Consider the following 19,539-nt stretch of genomic DNA (forward strand, 5'->3'; position numbering starts at 1 on the left):
TGGGGATGAGCCAGAGCCCAGGACGTGAGGATAAGGCAGATCCGGGTCTGGGATGGGCGGCTGAAGGGGAAGCCAGCAGGGGCTGAGATTCCAGCCCAGCAGCTGGGAAATCCCCAGGCCACATCCTAGTTACACATGTGAGCCCCTGTTCTGGGAAGGCAACATCCTGGAGAGCCCCCACGCCTGCACCGGCACTCCCAGCTGCCGCTCCCCCACCCTGCCCACGAGAGGGGAGGTGGCACAGAGCTCTGCTTTCAGGGGCCTGCCTGCCTCCCCAACGCCCCCGGGGGGGTCCTTCCCTGGGAAGCAGCTTGGTCCGGTGGTTAGAATAGGGGGCTGGGTGCCAGGACTCCTGGGTTCTTTGCCGGGAAGGGAGTGGGCTCTGGTGGTTGGAATAGGGGCTGAAGCAGCAGGACACCTGGGTTCTCTCCGTGGTGCCAGGAAGGGAGTGGGCTCTGGTGGGTAGAATAGGGGCTGGGCGTCAGGGTCTCCTATTGGCAGGTGGCTGATCACTGTGTGACGTGGGGGGATCTCTGCCCTCCTGTGCCTTGATTTCCCTACGTGGGAGGTGGGACCCCTGTACTTCCCTGGGGGCTGGGGAGCTCCCTGTTTGCGAAGGGGGTTGTGCACGTGTCCCCTGCTCCACACATGCTCATTGCAACGGGCTGTTATTATCCTGGCCGTCCCCCACGGCCCCTCACTCTGAGCTGCCGAGGTGCAGCTTTGCATGCTGGGACTCGTAGTCTCTGGGGCCCACATAGCCCAGGACCTGTGGCCATGGCAGGTTACAACCGAGGCCCAAGGAGGCTGCCCGACGTGTGCGGGGAGAACGGGAGCCGTTAGTGACGGAGAACCGCCTAGGTCCAGCTGTCTCCTCTGCCAAGCCCAGGGCATGGCTGGTCCCTGGGGCCGCGCCCAGTGACTGTCACGCACGGGGCCCCCCCACCCTGGAGACAGTTGGCCGGCTGGGAATCACTTTGGGGGCTCAGGCCATCCCATTCCTCGTCTCTGTTCCCCCTGGAGCTCCCCCGGACCGTTCCCTCCCCCCTGGGGGGAAACACCCTTCAGGCAGCTCCCGGCCGTCCCCAGTAAGGGCACAGCCAAGCTCGGCAGGTGCCCCCCGCCCAGAGACCCGCGGGGCACAGGGCTCCGTACCCGCCGGCCAGGCCTTGGCTCATCCCCCCACGTGTCCCCTGCGAAGTGTGGGCTGGAAGACCCTGGCCCCCTGTGGCCCATGGGGAGGGTGGGGGTGGGGGGTTTCCGTCTGAGTGGGCAGAGCGAATCCACACCGCAGCAGCTGTGTTTCCCGGGGAATTCTCCAATCCGGGCTCCTCCGCTGGCTCGAGTCCGGCTAAGCCGACAGGATATAAAGCCTCCCCCGGGCTGCTGCCGCCCCACTCCAGAGGGGAAGAGTCACCCTGGGATGTGGCCCTAGGCGCAGGGAGCGGCTGTGGGGAAGGCAGACCCAGGTGAGAGCGCTGGGGCTTTGGGACTGCAGGAGACTCAGGTAAGGGGGTTTCAGGTGCACGGGGATCCTGGGGGCTCGGAGCAGGTAGGGGTGAAAATCCTGGGGAGATTCCTGCCCGGCTCCCACCCCCTAGAGGGGGAAGGGAGAGCTCAGTGGTTGGAGCATTGGCCTGCTAAACCCAGGGTTGTGAGTTCAATCCTTGAGGGGGCCACTTGGGGATCTGGGGCAAAATCAGTCCTTGGTCCTGCTAGTGAAGGCAGGGGGCTGGACTCGATGACCTTTCAGGGTCCCTTCCAGTTCTATGAGATGGGATATCTCCATTCATTAAATTAAAAGCCTCTGAAGTGAGATGTGTGAGTTCCCCACACTGCAGCCTCCACTCTCATCCTGCCCAGCCTGGCTGTGGGCATCCAGGGTACTTCCTACCCCGGTGTGAGCGTGGGGCAGCGCAGGGATCCGCCTGCCTCGGGCCTCGGTCAGAGGAAGCTGCAAAACACTGTGTGGTGACAGTTCTGGACTAGCCTGCCCCTAGGAGAAGCTGCTGCTTCCCCATAGCACTTAGGGGTTGGCAGGAGGGTTTCTAGCCTTTCTAAATCGTTGTGCTATCTAACGTAGCTGTGGACATTATTCACACGAGCGTCTAGTCAAATCCTTTGAACCTACCAAAGCTCTTGGCCTCAGTACAATCTTGTGGCAGTGGGTTCCAAAGGTTAACTATGTCTGGTGTCTCTAGAAGGGCCAATGTTTCCATAGCCCACAGTGTGCTGGCAGGGAAAGTCCCAGTCTGGAGCCCCTCGAGGAAGGGGAACATTCTCCACTGCTGGGTGGGAGCCAGCGGGGCCTCCGGCAGTACAGGGGTGGGAGCAGGGCCGGCTCTAACTTTTTTGCTTCCCCAAGCAGCAAAAAAAAGCGCTGCTCCACCCCCCGCCGAGCGCCACGCTGCCGGAACCCCCACCCCGAGCGCCGCACCCTGCGCTGCCAGAGCCCGCCCCTCCCGCCGAGCGCCACCGGAACCCCTCCCCGAGCACCGCGCCCCGCGCTGTCCCCCCACCAAGTGCCGCGCTGCCGGAGCCCGCCCCCCCCCACCGAGCGCCGCCGGAACCCCCCCCCCCAAGCGCCGCGCCCCGCGCCGCCACCCGCCGAATGCCGCGCTGCCGGAGCCCCCCCCCTCCCCCCCCCCCGCCAAGCACTGCGCCGCCGGAGCGCCCCCCCCCGCGGAATGCCGCACCGCGCTCCCCCCGCCGCCCCTTACCAGGTGCCGCCCCAAGCATGTGCTTGGTTGCCTGGTGCCTGGAGCCGGCCCTGGGTGGGAGCACTGCAAGCTATTCCCCTCGGAGAGGTGCAGTACTTGCAGCGCTGCGAGAGAGCAGTGCGACTACACTCGCGTTTCACAGTGCTGCCGCGTCCTGTGTGTAGCCAAGGCCTGTGTTAGTGAGAACAGCCACAGCAGGTGAACGCCCCCGGCTGCGGTGGGGCGAACGCTGGCCATGCTGGGGCGGAGGTGTCCTGGCCATCTGGCCGCTCTTTGGTGCCTTCTTCCATCTGGAAAAGCCCCAGCTGCGGGCAGGGAGCAAAACACCCCTGTGACCAGCCGCACCCCCCGAATCACAGAGAATAGCTCTGACGGGGCCGTGCTGAAATGCCTTGGTGTGACGGGCTGGACCAACCCTGAGTAACAAACCCACCCGGGAGAGCCCTGGCCGTTCCCAGCCCTGGCTCGGGGGGTCTCCACTCCGGGAGAGCTCTGGGCCGCTCCCAGCCCTGGCTCGGGGGGGAGGTCTCAGCACTGGGAGAGCCCTGGCCGTTCCCAACCCTGGCTCGGGGGGGGGTGTCTCAGCACTGGGAGAGCCCTGGGCCGTTCCCAGCCCTGGCTCGGGGGGGGGTGTCTCAGCACTGGGAGAGCCCTGGGCCGTTCCCAGCCCTGGCTCGGGGGGCAAGCGGGGGGTCTCAGCACTGGGAGAGCCCTGGCTGTTCCCAGCCCTGGCTCGGGGGGCAAGAGGGGGGGTCTCAGCACTGGGAGAGCCCTGGCTGTTCCCAGCCCTGGCTCTGCGGGGGGTGTCTCAGCACTGGGAGAGCCCTGGCCGTTCCCAGCCCTGGCTCGGGGGGGGGGGGGGGGGGGTCTCAGCACTGGGAGAGCCCTGGCCGCTCCCAGCCCTGGCTCGGGGGGCAAGTGGGGGGTCTCAGCACTGGGAGAGCCCTGGGACACTCTCAGCCCTGGCTTGGGGGGTCTCCGCTCCGGGAGAGCTCTGGGCCGCTCCCAGCCCTGGCTCGGGGGTGGGGGGTCTCAGCACTGGGAGAGCCCTGGGCCGTTCCCAGCCCTGACTTGGAGGGAAGGGGGGTCTCAGCACTGGGAGAGCCCTGGCCGCTCCCAGCCCTGGCTCAGGGGGTCTCCGCTCTCCGTGGAGCCCAGGCTCGGGGGGTCCCCGCTGGACAGTTTGCTGTGAACGTTGGCCCATCCGGCCCCAGCAGAGTGGGGGGGTCCGTGCTCCCCCCGCTCCCAGTGAGCCTTTCTGTCTCCCCAGGCTGCACTCGGCGACGGAGAGACTGGCTGCGGGCCATGCCAGGCGCAGCTCGGGGCCGGGGCCTTTGCCCTCCCGCCGGGGAGCTGATGGGGACGCTGCTCTGGCTCTCGCTCTGGGTGCCGGCGGCGCTGGCTGAGGGGTAAGGACGTGTTTCCTGCAGCCAGCCCCGGGCTCCTACCGGAGCTGTTACACCCCCGCCCCCAGGCCCTGCACCAGGAGGGCCCCTGCACGGAAGGGAGCAGAGCTGCGCCCCAGTGCATGGGGATGTGGCCCCCCAGGCGGCCCTGCCTGCCTGTGATCCCCGGGGCCGGTCCCCGCAGGTCCGCGCTGCGCCGGGGTCAGTGGGGGGATGGGAAAAGCCTGAGTCCTCTCGCATCCCTCAGGATAGTGGGGTGAGGCAGTGCCGGGGGCAGGGTGAGGGTTAGTTTAGGGGGCCCCTGCTCCCCCCTCAGCTGAGCTCCTCCCCCTCCCTGACTCCAGCCAGTCCCAATGTCTCACAGCCTCCCCCCACCCACCCCCCGCTTCACCCTCCGCTGCTCAGGGGCAGTCTGGTAACCCCATGGCAGCCCCTCCCCCTCTGGGACTCTAATGGGGCGGGAGGGGAGGCTGGGAAGCCAGATCCCCGCACAGCTGGGACAGGGGAGCCAGGCTCAGCGCAGGCCTGGGCTGCACGGGGCGGCTCCGGATCCACTGGGACTCCTGGTCAGAATTGGCCGGCTGAGGGCCAGTGTTGCAACCTGGGGGCGGGGTGGGAAAGGCTGGGTCCAGAGTCCTGGTTTAGGGGATTGGGGGTTCAGGGTTGTGGTTCGGGGATCCAGGGCTCCAGTTTAGGGGTTCAGGGTTGTGGTTCGGGGATCCAGGGCTCTGGTTTGGGGGTTCAGGGCTCCAGTTTGGGGGAGCTGGGTCCAGGGCTCCGGTTCGGGGGTCCAGGGCTCCGGTTCGGGGGCCGGGCCCATTCCTCGTTTGGATGCCGGTGCCGTTGCAGGCGCTGGTGCGAGAGGACGGAGCGGGTGACGGAGGAGGAGGTGGTGAGCCCCCGGCGTGAGCAGGCGGTGCCCTGCGCGGAGATGTACCACTACAACTTGGCGGGCTGGCGCATCGACCAGCACAGGATGCGCCAGGCCTACGGTGGGGACTATGCCCAGGCCGGGCCCACCGCCTCCCTGTGCTACATCTACAAGTGAGTGGGCAGGGTGAGTGGGGGGCAGGCCAAACAGGAGCTGCCAGCGGGGCAGAGCAGGCGATGCTGGCGGGAGGTGGGATCGGGGAGGCCAACAAGGAACTGTGACGGTGCTGCCTGTGGGAGCCAGCTGAGGTCACTCAATCAGGGTGAACTGCAAACAGAACGGGGCAAACAAACCCCAAATGCTGGTGGATCTTCCAATACTTAGATTTACCAACCAGCACAAAACAGCTTCTGTATTACCTCACTGGTTACGCGGAAGTCCAAACGCAGTTCCCTTAAAGTGCCCAGCCTCAGGCCTCCATCCAGACACACACGTCAGATATGATGATGATTACTGAAAATCTTATCTCATCATATAAAAGAAAAGGTTCTTCCAACCCCAAAGGATCAACCACATACCCAGGTCCAATTACACTTAGATCTGACCCAAAATACACGCTATAGCCAATTCTTATTAACTAAACTAATATTTATTAAAAAAGAAAAGAGAGAGAGTGTTGGTTAAAAGATCAATATACAGACAGACTTGAATTCAATTCTTGCGGTTCAGATGCATGGCGAGATGAGCTTGTAGTTGACAAAAGTCCTTTTAGAAATAGTCCAGAGGTTATAGTCCAATGTCCATATTCAGGATGACTCCAGTCAGTGACTGGGGATCTCAATCCTTGTGGCTTAAGGTTTCCCCCTCTTGAAACCCAAAGCAGATCTGAGATGAAGCAGGATCGTGTCCCAGGGTCTTATACATTTCCAGCAGCCTTTTGCCCTGAGAAAACAATAGGCTAAACTCTCCTTCTCCCAAACATCCTGGCAATTAGCACAGGGTAATTTATCCATTAAACAGTTCAGATACAGGTTACCACAACCTTCAAAGAGACATAGAGACAATAATACCATTTCCCTCAAGTATCATCATAAATGTTAATATTCCTTTTTTGATCTTTGAATCAAAGCTATAGCAATAGACAAGACTTGTTTGCTGACATTACAAGCCCTGAGCAAACATCTCCCCTTCGATCTCTAACAATGCAGACTTGCACTTCACAGCTCTGTTCATTTACACATCTTCCTAACCGGTCTCTAAAGTTCCGCCATGGATCAGGTCAGTCGGTGAGTTAATTAACTCTTTCTGGCCCTGTCACCTTCCAGTGAAATATTATATTACACTCATAACGTCACAGGAACCAAGGGAGATTCAGCCCAGGCATGACTCATAGACTCATAGACTTTAAGGTCAGAAGGGACCATTATGATCATCTAGTCTGACCTCCCGCATGATGCAGGCCACAAAGCCGTCCCTACCCTTTCCCTTGATTCTGCTGTTGAAGTCCCCAAATCCTGTGGTTTAGAGACTCCCGCAGCATCTCCCCTCTCTGTGACCCCGTCTCTTCTCTGTGCCCCTTTCCCATGTCTGTGCCCCCACCCCCTCTCTGTGCCCCCCGTCTCTTCTCTCTGCCCCCACCCTCTCTGTGCCCCCACCCCATGTCTGTGCCCCCATCTCGTTTCTGTGCCCCCCATCTCTTCTCTGTGCCCCTGCCCTCTCTGTGCCCCCAACCCCATGTCTGTGCCCCCTCCCTGTGTCCCCGTCCCCTCTCTGTGCCCCCCATGTCTGTGCCTCCACCCCTCTCTGTCCCCTCATCCATCTCTGTGCCCCGCCACGTCTCTGACCGTGTCTCTCTCCTGCCCGCCAGGCCACCGGACACGAGGCCCGTGGTGTGGAACCGCACGGTGCGAGCCTGCTGCGAGGGCTGGAGCGGGCCCCACTGCACCCAGGGTGAGGAGCCTGCCAGAGCCGGGCCCAGCGCGTTGGGCTGGGGCAGGCAGGGGCCAGGTTCGGGGTGGGGGGAGCCGGACACAGGGAGTCGGGCTGGGGCAGGCAGGGGCCGGGTTCTGGGGGGGAACCGGGCACAGGGTGTCGGGCTGGGGCAGGCAGGGGCCGGGTTCTGGGGGGGAACCGGGGCACAAGGCGTTGGGCTGGGGCAGGCGGGGGCCGGGTTCGGGGGGGGAACCGGGCACAAGGCGTTGGGCTGGGGCAGGAGGGGGCTGGGTTCGGGGTGAGGGAGCCGCGGGCTGAGCTGCCCTGCACCCTTGGGAACGGGCCCAGCACAACGCCGTTGTGATTAGCCCCCATCCATGCGGCCCCACCCCCAGAGGGAGCCCTGAGGCCGCGCCAGGTGCCACAGGCAGGGGGAGCGTCCCCGGGCTCTGACATCTCTGTGGCCACCGGAGTCCTTTGGAGACGTAGGGAGGCTCGGGGGTCGTTGGGGGACAGCGGGGGCCCGATGGAGCGTGACCCAGGGCCTGGGGCCTGGCCTCGTTGTCCCCTGACCGGTGTCTGTTGCTCTCCCCCAGGCGAGGGCTTCCCGGGGCTCTGCTTCTCCACGTGGCAGTGCCAGGCCGGCCTGGGCACCTGGAACCTGTCCCTGCTGAGCATGGCCGAGTGCTGCGGGCGCCCCTGGGGCCGCAGCTGGAAGAACACCTCCTCCGATCTCTGCCTCAGCTGCTCCGCCCTGCCCCTGCCAGGTGAGTGCTGGCTCCGGGAGCAAGGGGCACTGCCCTGCGTGCTCCTCCCATTGCCAGGCCCTGCTGCATCCACCTGGGGCAGTGCCCCTGGCCCCTGGCGACCCAGCCAGTCTGTGGGGCCGTGGCAGCCCCCGGGAGAGGGCCGCTCCCAGCATGCCTTGCTCCCTGCCCCACAGGGGTGCTGAGGAGCGAGACCCTCACCCCCCCCCGGGCAGCAGAGACCCTCAGGAGAGACCCCAGGGTGCCCCTGGCATGGTCTATTGCCCAGCCCTGGGCAGCTGAGCTCTGACCGACCCTCCCAGGGGGGCGAGTCGTAGTCCCCCACGCCAGGTCTCCCAGAGGCCGGTTACTGGGTGCCCCCCAGCCCATGCTGTCTCTCCTCGCCCCAAGGCAGCTCACAGTGGGTCTCGGTTCTGGAGTTCTGAGTGTGTCACCGGACCGGGACGTACCCGCTGGCTGATTGGTCCCCCTGTTCTTCCGCAGGGGACCTGCCAGCCCCCTTCCTCCTCCGGCCCTTGCCCCCCACGGCTCTGCTGGGCCTGCCCAGGCCTCGCCACCGCCTCTTCGCCACCTGCGTCACCTGGGCTGGCTTCCACTACCGCAGCTTTGATGGGAAACATTTCCACTTCCACGGGGACTGCACCTACAGCCTAGCCACTGCCTCTGATGGCACTTGGGCCGTGGACATCTCCGGCAGCGGGACCTGCACACCACCGCACTGCCACCGGGTACAGGGTCTCGCTGGGGTCCTCTGGGACAGCCAGGGCCTCAGGCGGGGGTGGGGAGAGACGGGAAGAAAGGGAGAGGAGGTGAGAAAAGAGCAAGGAAGAATGTGATGGGTTCGGTCACAGAGACCCCCTTGGGACTGTCACCCGACGTGCTGAAGTTACCTCTGAGTCCATTTTCCCTGCTAGTTTGAGACTCCAGAACCCTGCCTTGTGGAGCCATACACGCTAGCCTTCTACAACCCAGACCCAGGGTCCAGACCACGCCCTCAAAGCTACAGGCTTAACTGAAAACAGCTTAGCAGGTTACCTGCCTCCAGCACCCAGACACCCAGTTCCCAATGGGATCCAAACCCCAAATAAATCTGTTTTACTCTGTAAAAAGCTTATACAGGGTAAACTCATAAATTGTCCGCCCTCTATAACACTTATAGAGAGATATGCACAACTGTTTGCTCTCCCAGGTTTTAATCACTTACTCTGGGTTAATTAATAAACAAACATGATTTCATTAAGTATAAAAGTAGGATTTAAGTGGTCTGAAGTAATAAGAGACAGAGCAAAGTAAATTACCAAGCAAAATACAACAAAACACGCAAGTCTAAGCCTAATCCATCAAGAAACTGAATACAGGGAAATCTCACCCTCAGAGATGTTCCAATAAGCTTCTTTCACAGACTAGACTCCTTCCTAGTCTGGGCCCAATCCTTTCCCCTGGTACAGTCCTTGTTCCAGCTCAGGTGGTAACTAGGGGAATTCTCATATCTGCAGTCCCCTTTGTTCTGTTCCACCCCTTTTATAGCTTTGGCCCAAGGTGGGAATCTTTTATCTCTCTGGGTCACCACCCCTCCTTCTAAATGGTAAAGTACCAGATTTAAGATGGATTCCAGCATCATGTGACATGGTCACATGTCCTGTGAGACGCCCCAGCCTCCATTCTTCCTGGGCTGGCCCACACATACACAGGAAGGCTTGCAAGTAAACAGCCATTTACAACCAATTGTCCTGGTTAATGGGAGCCATTAAGATTCTAAATCACCATTAATGGCCCACACTTTGCATAATTACAATAGGATCCCAGAGTTAAACTTTATATTTCTAGTTTCAGATACAAGAATGATACATTCATACAAATAGGAGGAATATATTCAGTAGGTTACAACCATTGTTATGATACCTTACAAGAGACCTTTTGCATAAAGCATATTCCAGTTACATCATATTTCCCCTCATAAGCGTATGTCCATAAATCATATGGATGCAACGTCACAGAGAGAGAGAGCCAGAGGAGGGGATAGAGACGCACCGAGAGCCGGCTGGGGGTGGAGGGAGATGCCAGGGAGAGCCCGGAGAGCAGATCGGGTGAGGAGGGGCTGGTGGAGGTCACCTACCCCCCTGCTCCGCAGAGCTTCAGGCCAGAAGGTCCTCACAGGTCTGCTGGCCTGAGCCCCACGGCTTGTGTCTGGCTAGAGCGTCTCTCAGGGAAGTAGCCAGTCTGATGGGCAGCCAGCGAGGGATGGAGACCCACACTGCCTGGGGAAGCTGGTCCCAGTGGCTCATCCCCACGCTGTTAAAGCCACGGGCCATGTTCCGCAGTCCCCCACTAGCTCTGCGTGCCCCTGAGCTGCCATCTCGCTCACTCCTCCCTGCCTCCCCCGCAGGCGCTGCGCATGCTCTTTGGGCTGGACCTGGTCGTGGCGCAGGGCCGAAACGTCTCTGTGAACGGGGCTGTGGTGCTGGAGGGGGAGCCACTCCTGCAGGACGGTGAGGGGGACAGAGAGCTCTGTGGGGCCAGCACGCGGCACGCAGGGGCTTCTGATCTGCCCATCTGCCTGGCAGAGCCCTGGATACCCCCATGTCCTGGGCTCCCTGGGATCTCCCCAGGCCTGTCTGTCTCCAGATGCTTGGTGCTCAGCTCCCCTGACACCTGCTGGGGTCCACCTGTGCCCAGTGCCCGGGCAGAGCTGGTGGGAGGAGAGGTCTAGCAGGGCTCAGGGAGCCTGGGACTGGCTGCATGGGCCCCAGGGGGGGACTGCTGGGGCCATGGGGCAAGTTAGGAGGAATGGGATGGAATTAAGGGACACACAGAGCACCTAGGCCATGTCCGGGCGGGAGCAGCCCGACAGTCCATCACCCAGGGTTCTGACCAGCCCAGCCTTGGGGCTCCCAGCCCCTCCTGGAGATGATCCCACCGCTGGCTCCATCTCCCTGGTAGGGAGGCCCCGACATGCAGCCCATGCGCCCATTGCTCAGACCCGCCCTGTCTCTCTGGGCCCCGGCCGGCAGCCAGGCCCGTGGCTCTGCTGAGCTGCCCCTCACTCTTCCGCCGCAGGGATCAGTGTCCGGTGGCTTGGTGACTTTGTCTTCGTGGAGAGCGGCCTGGGCGTGCGGGTCAAGTCTGACGGGCGCGACACAGTGTATGTGACGGTCAGCGGGGAGCTGCGGGGCACTACACGTGGGCTCTGCGGGCTGTACAACGACGACCCTGCCGGTGAGTGCAGCCCTGCGGGGGCAACCCACCCTGCTCAGAGTGTGGGGCCGGACCCCCTGCCTACTGCGCACTGCCCCCAACCCACCCTGCTCAGAGTGTGGGGCCGGGCCCCTGCCGACTGCAGCCCGCCCACAACCCTCCCTGCTCACCACGGGGGGCCAGACCCCCTGCCGACTACGCCCTGCCCCCAACCCGCCCTGCTCACCGCGTGGGGCTGGGCTCTCTGCCGACTACGCCCTTCCCCGGGTACCCGAGACAATTCCATCTCCGCCAGCCCTGCTGAGAGTGTGTCTCCCTCACAGCACTCAGCCCCCCTGCTAGGGCAAGGGACATTCCCGTCCCCTGCATCCCCATAGCGGGGCCCCTGCCCTGGTGCAGCAGGATCCAATCTGCCATCCTCCGGCCCTGCTGGGTGAGGGGCCCCCAGCTCGCTCCAGGGGACGGGACGGTGTTGTACTTAAAGTACTGCACAGGATCTTTTCAGGGGGAATAAGACAAAACGCCACATTTATTAGTAATACATGTATTCATTAACACTGTATTATATGCATATAATATATTACAGTTACACACACACACACACACACACACACAAACACACTCCGTCTTGTTGTTACCAATTAGTTGCTCCCCTTAACTTCACTGGCCAGGTGAGTTAGATGGGGGAGGGGGTGGAGCCGGGCTTCTGCCGATCCGGATCGATGCTCCCATGTTGACAAGACGAGACCCGGGGTCCTCTGCAAGACACCTCACTTTTATAGCAGCTTTCCTCTTATGCAAATCTATACCAGATTCAAACTCTGTGTCTGTGTCCATTGGTCCTTTGTGCTGCTTTCTTTTGAGTGTTGTCCCAATGCTGCAAAGAGGGTGTTTCCAAAAGAAGGTGCTTGCTTCTAACCCCTGAGGCCGTCAGTATGTCTGCTTGTCTTTAATGAGCCCACTTGACACGTTTTATTGTCCTTGAGTCTGGCTCCCAGCCCCTCTCCAACAGTTGAGGCTGTCTGGAGGTGTTGCCTTCCATGCCTTGTTCATTCACACCTCATTCATTCAACAGGGCAATTGATTAAGAGTGTGGGGGGGGGAGAGCTCTTGTTCTACTGCTAGCAAAAAGAAATTTTTCTTCTATCTTATTCTATCCTTAGGGGCTATAATATTATACCAAGGGCAATGCAAAGTTTCTAAATGAGGTTTTGATACAAAGTCCCATGAAAACAGAGGTCACACATGGGTAGACCCACCACAAGGTTATATGAAGAGGCACAATGTAAAGTTATATGAAAATTATCAGAGATTGATCTACATTGTCCCCCTTTTGACCTCTCAAGAACAATTCTTGAGTGGTCACCATATAAATCTTTTGTATTTGTTGCAAACAAACCAAACAATTATAACCAGTTGAATATAACTAAAACCATTACAATTGACTAAACACCAGATATAACATAAACACAAATGCAAACAATTATAATTATAATAATTGGAAATACAACAAAACCATTACCATTACAATAATTGGGTACATTGACAAACAAAATGAGGCCCAAGTTTGATGCTGCAATAGCCATCAAACAATAAAAGTCACTGAGGTCAGGACCTTCTTAAGCACACACAACAAATAAGATTTTGTAGGAGTACCACAGTTGTTATGCAAGGTTAAGCTGATTTGGACTTAAACTAACATTCAGTTGCTAAAATGTTGTAGAATTTCCTATTTTTAATAGTTGTTTTTAGAGGTTTTTGGGGACCTGAAAGATGGGGCCATTCAATTATGGGCCAAGGTCTTACAGGTTATGGAGGCCCAAGAACTACCCTTCAGGGCTTGGGGAAGTAGAACCAGAGTGCATAAAGGAAAGTGTGGAATTAACAATACAAGCAAATGTAACTAACAATACAAATGTATTAATAACAAAAATTAACAACAAAATGACTATTAGAGAACCTAACAAAAAATAAACCTGATGCACTGGGGACCAAAGTGTTTTGGACACAAGTGGTGATTGATAAATTGGATGGACATAGGGGAAGTAGAGAGAGGAAAAGACATTTGCCCTGTCTAGTGTAGTATCCCCTCTTTTTCTGGACCCAATGCTAACACAGGACACCACTAGAGACAGACACAGAACATGCAACACAGAACACTGAACACAGACTTTGTCATGACACTATAACCATGGTATTTTATAACTCTTCAGCTGGTACCAGCTCTCCTGATGTTCTGGTTCAGAGCCTGAAAGATAGAAGCTTGGAAACAAATTAGCACAGTGCTTTCACCATGGCAGAACCTGCTTGGTCTCTGCCACAGTGTGTTTGGTACTTGGGGCTGCACAAATGCTAATTAAGTGGTGTATTTCTTGTGAGTGTAAATCCTCCCTTTCTCTCAGTAAAAGGGGTTAACACTTCATTTAGAAAAAAAATCTGTTTTAAAATCTCCAGCCATTTTGCCATGGCCTGGAGATCTGAGGCAGAAGCAGGCACCGTTGTTAACTGTTTTAATGGCATTTTGGCCCTGGCAGGAGGAATTTACCCAAATATTCCAAATATCCCCCTTCCCAATCTCCAGAGGGGTTCCAAAGATCTGCCTCCTTCTGGGGTCTCAAATGTTTCTTCTCCTGATGTTACTGCTGCTGTAAGATTTGAGAGTGCTGTTTTAACTCTCTGTACCCAACCTGTTTTTCAGTTTCTTTATCTGTTGCTTGCCTGGGCCCGATCCTGCTTTTTCCAATAAACAGTTTCTTTCCGTGGGCACAAGCCTTGTTTTACTACTAATTTAGCAAGGAGGGTGGGCTTTCCAACTAGCCCCCACCCTTCCTGGTCCTGTTTCTTAAACATTTTCTTCAAAATTGTGAAATTACCACAATATTACTTACAAAAAAAACCAAACAAACAAACATAAACCACACTACACTGCCCAAACTCCTATATCCTTCAGAGTTTGGCTTAACAGAACAAGATCTGAATCTTATGATTTTAACCCACTCTGGGCCAGAGGGAGAGACGCTAAGCTTCCCTCTGTATTACTCGGTCTGCTACCACCGAGGGTTCATACACCAATTATACAAATCCTTCCCCGGATTAGATCCTTCCCCGGATCAGAGTGAGAAACACTAAGTTCTCCTCTTTAGCTCAGTCATGAACACAATTTAAACCTAAACTCCTATATCCTTCAGAGTTTGGTTAGATCCTTCCCCGGATCAGAGTGAGAAACACTAAGTTCTCCTCTTTAGCTCAGTCATGAACACAATTTAAACCTAAACTCCTATATCCTTCAGAGTTTGGTTAATTAACTGAAAGTTTACGCTCTTTTTCCTATAGTGCCAGTCTTGCTAAAGCTGGCGGTGTGCACACCAGTTTTATAATAACTGTGGGTTCTATGCTTGCTCCCCCTTTCGCATTCTCCACCAAAATGTTGTACTTAAAGTACTGCACAGGATCTTTTCAGGGGAATAAGGCAGAACGCCACATTTATTAGTAATACATGTATTCATTAACACTGTATTATATGCATATAATATATTACACTTACACTCTCACACACACACAAACACACTCCGTCTTGTTGTTACCAATTAGTTGCTCCCCTTAACTTCACTGGCCAGGTGAGTTAAATGGGGGAGGGGGTGGAGCCGGGCTTCTGTCGATCCGGATCGGCAGAAGCCCGGCTCCACCCCCTCCCCCATCTAACTCACCTGGCCAGTGAAGTTAAGGGGAGCAACTAATTGGTAACAACAAGACGGAGTGTGTTTGTGTGTGTGTGTGAGTGTAAGTGTAATATATTATATGCATATGATACAGTGTTAATGAATACATGTATTACTAATAAATGTGGCGTTCTGCCTTATTCCCCCTGAAAAGATCCTGTGCAGTACTTTAAGTACAACAACGGTCCTTGCACCCCTGGGGCTCTTCTCTCCTGGGCCTGCCTGTGTCTTGGTGACAGTGCCCCCCAAACAAGCCCTCCCACTGCCCGTGCGTCTCCCCTGGGGCAGAGCAGGGAGTGGACACCAGAGCCTGTTCCCCGCTTGGGCTGGTGAGCGTGGGGTGAGAACTGAGGCTGGAGGTCTGGCAGCGGGGGTGTCCCCCTTCCCATGCCCCACCCGCCAGCAGCGGCGGTTTCCTATCCTCACATCCCAGTGCCTGTTTTGCTTGCAGATGACTTCCTGCGGGCAGGAGGGGATGTGGCCACCTTCGCCGCCAGCTTTGGGAATTCCTGGAGGGTCCCAGATGCCAGCCCAGAGGTACTGGGGAGGGGCCCTGCTGCCGTCCTCTCCCACGGCTCAGAGGGAGGGGGAAGGCGTGACACCCCCCGGGGCTCCGCTAGTGCCCAGAGCCCTTCGCCCCTGTGCAGCATGTTCCTGACCCTGCCAGGAGCAGCCCAAGCTGGGGTGTTTGCGGCGGCCGGTGGAGATGCTTCTCCCGCACAGGAGCAATGCATGCTCAGAAGGGGGAGTGCCCGGGGGCTGCATGGGGTGAGCTGGGGGGGCTCCCCCATGCGGCTCTGGGGGGCGCTGGGCTGATGGCCGAGGCTGGGGGTGCTCCCCTCCATGTGGCTCTGAAGGGCGCTGGGCTGAGGCTGAGGCTGGGGGTGCCCCCCCCCGTGCGGCTCTGGGGGGCGCTGGGCTGATGGGCTGGGGATGGGGGTGCTCCCCCCCATGCAGCTCTAGGGGATGCTGGGCTGATGGCCGAGGCTGGGAGTGCTCCCCCCCCATGTGGCTCTGGGGGGCGCTGGGCTGATGGCCGAGGCTGGGGGTGCTCCCCGCCATGCAGCTCTGGGGGGCACTGGGCTGATGGCTGAGGCTGGAGGTGCCCCCCGTGTGGCTCTGGGAGGTGTTGGGCTGATGGATGGGGGTGCCCCCCCGTGCGGCTCTGGGGGGCACTGGGCTGATGGCCGAGGCTGAGGGTGCTCCTCCCATGCGGCTCTGGGGGGCGCTGGGCTGATGGCCGAGGCTGGGGGTGCTCCTCCCATGCGGCTCTGGGGGGCGCTGGGCTGATGGCTGGGGCTGGGGGTGCTCCCCCCGTGTGGCTCTGGGGGGCGCTGGGCTGATGGCCGAGGCTGGGGGTGCTCCCCCCGTGTGGCTCCGGGGGGCACTGGGCTGATGGCTGGGGATGGGGGTGCCCCCCCGTGTGGCTCCGGGGGGCACTGGGCTGATGGCCGAGGCTGGGGGTGCTCCTCCCTTGCGGCTCTGGGGGGTGCTGGGCTGATGGCCGAGGCTGGGGGTGCTCCTCCCATGCGGCTCTGGGGGGTGCTGGGCTGATGGCCGAGGCTGGGGGTGGTTCCCGTGTGGCTCTGGGGGGCACTGGGCTGATGGCCGAGGCTGGGGGTGCCCTCCCGTGTGGCTCCGGGGGGCGCTGGGCTGATGGCCGAGGCTGGGGGTGCTCCTCCCATGCGGCTCTGGGGGGCGCTGGGCTGATGGCCGAGGCTGGGGGTGCTCCTCCCATGCGGCTCTGGGGGGCGCTGGGCTGATGGCCAAGGCTGGGGGTGCTCCCCCCGTGTGGCTCCGGGGGGCACTGGGCTGATGGCTGGGGCTGGAGTGCTCTGGCACTGATGGGGTTTCTGCTCTGCCCGGGTGCAGCTCCCATGCCAGGACGCGGCAGAGGCGGGACACAGCTGCGACGTCGCGGAGGCCAGCGCCGTGAGGCAGGAGGCGGAGGCCGTGTGCCGGAAGCTGCTGGCCAGCCCCTTCAGCCAGTGCCACTCTGAGGTCAGGGGACGGCAGTGCCCACCCCCCGGGGGGCAGCCGGGGGCAGAGACGCCTCCTGTGCCCCCTGGCACTCGCTGACGCGGCCTCTCTCCCGGCAGGTGGACCCGGGCGGATTCTACGACGCCTGCATGTACGCGTCCTGCCAGCATGGGGGCGCGGGGGCCGGGCGGCGGGAGGCCGTCTGTGCCACCTTTGCCAGCTATGCCCGCGACTGCGCCCAGCAGCACGTCTACGTTGACTGGCGGAGGCCCGGGTTCTGCGGTAGGGGCCAGCGCGCTCCCTGGCGGGCAGCTCCACTGCCAGGCCCACTCCAGCACCACGGACCCCTTCCCCCCCGCTCTGCCCCCCGCCCTCACGCATGCCACCTGCCACAGACCCCACGCCCTCCCCTCACACCTTGGTCCGATCCAGCCCTGGTCCCCACATATCCCCACCCTCACGCCCAGGTTCACCCCCCTGCACGCTCAGGAGACGCTCAGCCGCACAGGCAGCCCACCCGTGAACGCCCCGGGCTGGAAGGGCCTGGTGCGTGTGTAGGAGGCAGGGAATGGGGCTGCCCTCTCGTGGCGAGGCCCATGGGTAAGAGACCCACTACCCCGTCAGCGGGGAGCAGCTCCTCTCACTCTGGCATTGCAGCCTGCGTGTGGGGAGCAGCAGCCCCCCGGGGCTCTCCTGGCGTCTCCCCACATGTGCTCCTCTGACGTGGGCGACAGGGCAGACGTTCTCCCTGGGAGCCCGCGCCCAGCTGCCCGGCAGAGGGGGCACTGCCAACCCGGTCCTGAGGTGCCGTGTGTCTGCCCCGCAGAGAAGCAGTGCGGCCAGGGGAAGCAGTACTCGGACTGCGTGTCCTCGTGCCCGGCCAGTTGTGCCGCCGTGGGCACCGGCGAGGAGGGGCACTGCCGGGACGAGTGCGTGAGTGGCTGCGAGTGCCCGCCGGGCCTCTACCTGGAGGGGGGGGCCTGCGTCCCTAAGGGCGACTGCCCCTGCTATCACCGTCGCCAGAAATACGCCCCGGGGCAGAGCATCTGGCAGCGGTGCAACCAGTGGTGAGGAACACCCCCATCCCCTCTGCCAGCCGGGCACAGGTGTGGGCACCGGGGAGGGGCAGCCCCTGGGTAACCCCCAGCCAGCCTGAGCCCCTGCCCTGCACTGCCAAGGTGGGATCGTCTCTGCTCTACCTGGGGCAGCTGCTGGCGCTGTCCCGTGCCAGGCTGGGGTGTGGCGATCTCTGGGGATGGCCCGGGCTCCGCGGGCCCCTCAGTGATGGAGTGGGGCGGAGGCCCCGTCTCACAGCTCAGCCAGCCCACGGTCCCACCCCGCCCGAGGGGAGGACAGCATTGTGTGGGGAGACCCCGTCTCCTGGGGAATCACTGGGGGCCCTTCTCCCTCGCCCAGGCAGCTGCACCCCACTTTCTCATACAGCGAGGCCCCGGGTATGTCCCCAGCTCCTGTGGGGTACCGCCCGTGAGCTGCAGAGGAGACCCACGGAGAATCAGCCCTGGGGGGTGGGGGCGGGGCAGTGACTGAGCAAAGCTACTTGAGTGGAACCAGAGAGACGGGTGGCAGCTGGAACATGACACCCCGGGAGCTGCTGGGGACCCCTGGGTGGGAGCCCAGGCCGAGCCGCACCAGGCTGGAGAGGTCCCTCCTGGAGATGCCCCCCGCCCTGTCCAGCGGGCCCAGGCACCAGCAGCAGTGTCCCAGAGTGCATGCCGTGGCCCGGCGTACGGCAGGGGGCCCAGCCAGCCGTGGCGACCCTGTGCCCCTCTCTCACCCCTGTCCCTGCAGCACGTGCCAGGGTGGGCGCTGGCACTGCTCGCAGGACAAGTGCTCGGCCGAGTGTGCTGTGATCGGGGACCCGCACTACGTGACCTTCGACCAGAAGCGCTACTCCTTCCACGGCGTCTGCGAGTACATCCTGGTGCAGGTGAGGGGCCAGGCTGCCGGGGGAGGGAGGATCTGGTGCCCTGGGAGCTGCCACGGGGCCTGGGGAGCCAGGGGAGGGGGATCTGGTGCCCGGGGAGCTGCCGTGGGACCTGGGGGGCCAGGCTGCCAGGGGGAGGGGGGATCTGGTGCCCGGGGAGCTGCCGTGGGGCCTGGGGGAGGGGGATCTGGTGCCCTGGGAGCTACCATGGGGCTGGGGGGCCAGGCTGCCAGGGAGAGGGGGGATCTGGAGCCCTGGGAGCTGCCGTGGAACCTGGGGGGGGGAGGGGGAGGGGTGATCTGGTGCCCTGGGAGCTACCATGGGGCTGGGGGGCCAGGCTGCCAGGGGGAGGGGGGATCTGGAGCCCTGGGAGCTGCCGTGGGGCTGTGGAGCCACGCAGGGAGTGCCCGGTGTGCTGGGCAGGAAGGGAATCCCAAGGCATGCAGAGCCTGGCCACTCAGTGTTGGTGCAGCTCTGGAGAGACCCTCTAATAACAAACCAGTGCAGAGCCCCTCGCCCACAGCCCAGCCCGCGCAGTGCCCTTGAGAGCGGCGGGCAGGTCCCATCCCCCTCGGCCAGGGGTGCGTGGCAGGGAAGGGCTGGGGAGCCGCCCTGGGGGCGCATCTCCGGCCCTCACAGGCTGGGGGACCGTTGCCTGGCAGGACTTTGTGGACTGGAAGCTGCTGATCACGGCGGAGAAGGTGGCATGTGGGAGCCAAGGGGCCGTGAGCTGCCTCCGGGCCCTCACGGTGACTGCGCACAGGACCTCCGCCCGGCTCCGCACCACAGGTCAGCTGGGGGTGCGCCGGCAGGGGGAGCGGCTGGCACAGGGGTTTCCCCAAGAACTGAAATTGGGGGGGGTTCAAATTTACGGGGGGGTGTCAGGGCCGATGAGATATATAACAGAGATATGAATAAAGTAAATGTTTTGTTAGGATAATGCAAATTTAACATAAGGATAATGCAAGTTACACCAAAACACATAACCGGTCTAGATTTCTAAA

The 19,539-nt window shown here is 60.7% G+C and overlaps 1 protein-coding gene across 1 annotated transcript in view; it reads left to right on the forward strand.

Moving 5' to 3' along the window:
• The first annotated feature begins 777 nt into the window (after positions 1-777).
• Positions 778-19,539, forward strand: part of LOC128831358 (SCO-spondin-like) — a 141,278-nt gene continuing 122,516 nt past the window's right edge. Inside the window, exons 1-14 of the mRNA XM_054017670.1 lie at positions 778-838; positions 3,991-4,129; positions 4,976-5,170; positions 6,865-6,947; positions 7,526-7,696; positions 8,180-8,424; positions 10,083-10,185; positions 10,754-10,912; positions 15,062-15,147; positions 16,483-16,611; positions 16,710-16,872; positions 17,417-17,657; positions 18,400-18,538; positions 19,198-19,324. Coding sequence (XP_053873645.1) covers positions 778-838; positions 3,991-4,129; positions 4,976-5,170; positions 6,865-6,947; positions 7,526-7,696; positions 8,180-8,424; positions 10,083-10,185; positions 10,754-10,912; positions 15,062-15,147; positions 16,483-16,611; positions 16,710-16,872; positions 17,417-17,657; positions 18,400-18,538; positions 19,198-19,324 — 2,041 coding nt within the window. The remainder of the gene's footprint in view (positions 839-3,990; positions 4,130-4,975; positions 5,171-6,864; positions 6,948-7,525; positions 7,697-8,179; positions 8,425-10,082; positions 10,186-10,753; positions 10,913-15,061; positions 15,148-16,482; positions 16,612-16,709; positions 16,873-17,416; positions 17,658-18,399; positions 18,539-19,197; positions 19,325-19,539) is intronic.

The sequence above is a fragment of the Malaclemys terrapin genome, chromosome 2 (genome assembly GCF_027887155.1).
Source record: "Malaclemys terrapin pileata isolate rMalTer1 chromosome 2, rMalTer1.hap1, whole genome shotgun sequence".
NCBI lineage: Eukaryota > Metazoa > Chordata > Testudines > Emydidae > Malaclemys > Malaclemys terrapin.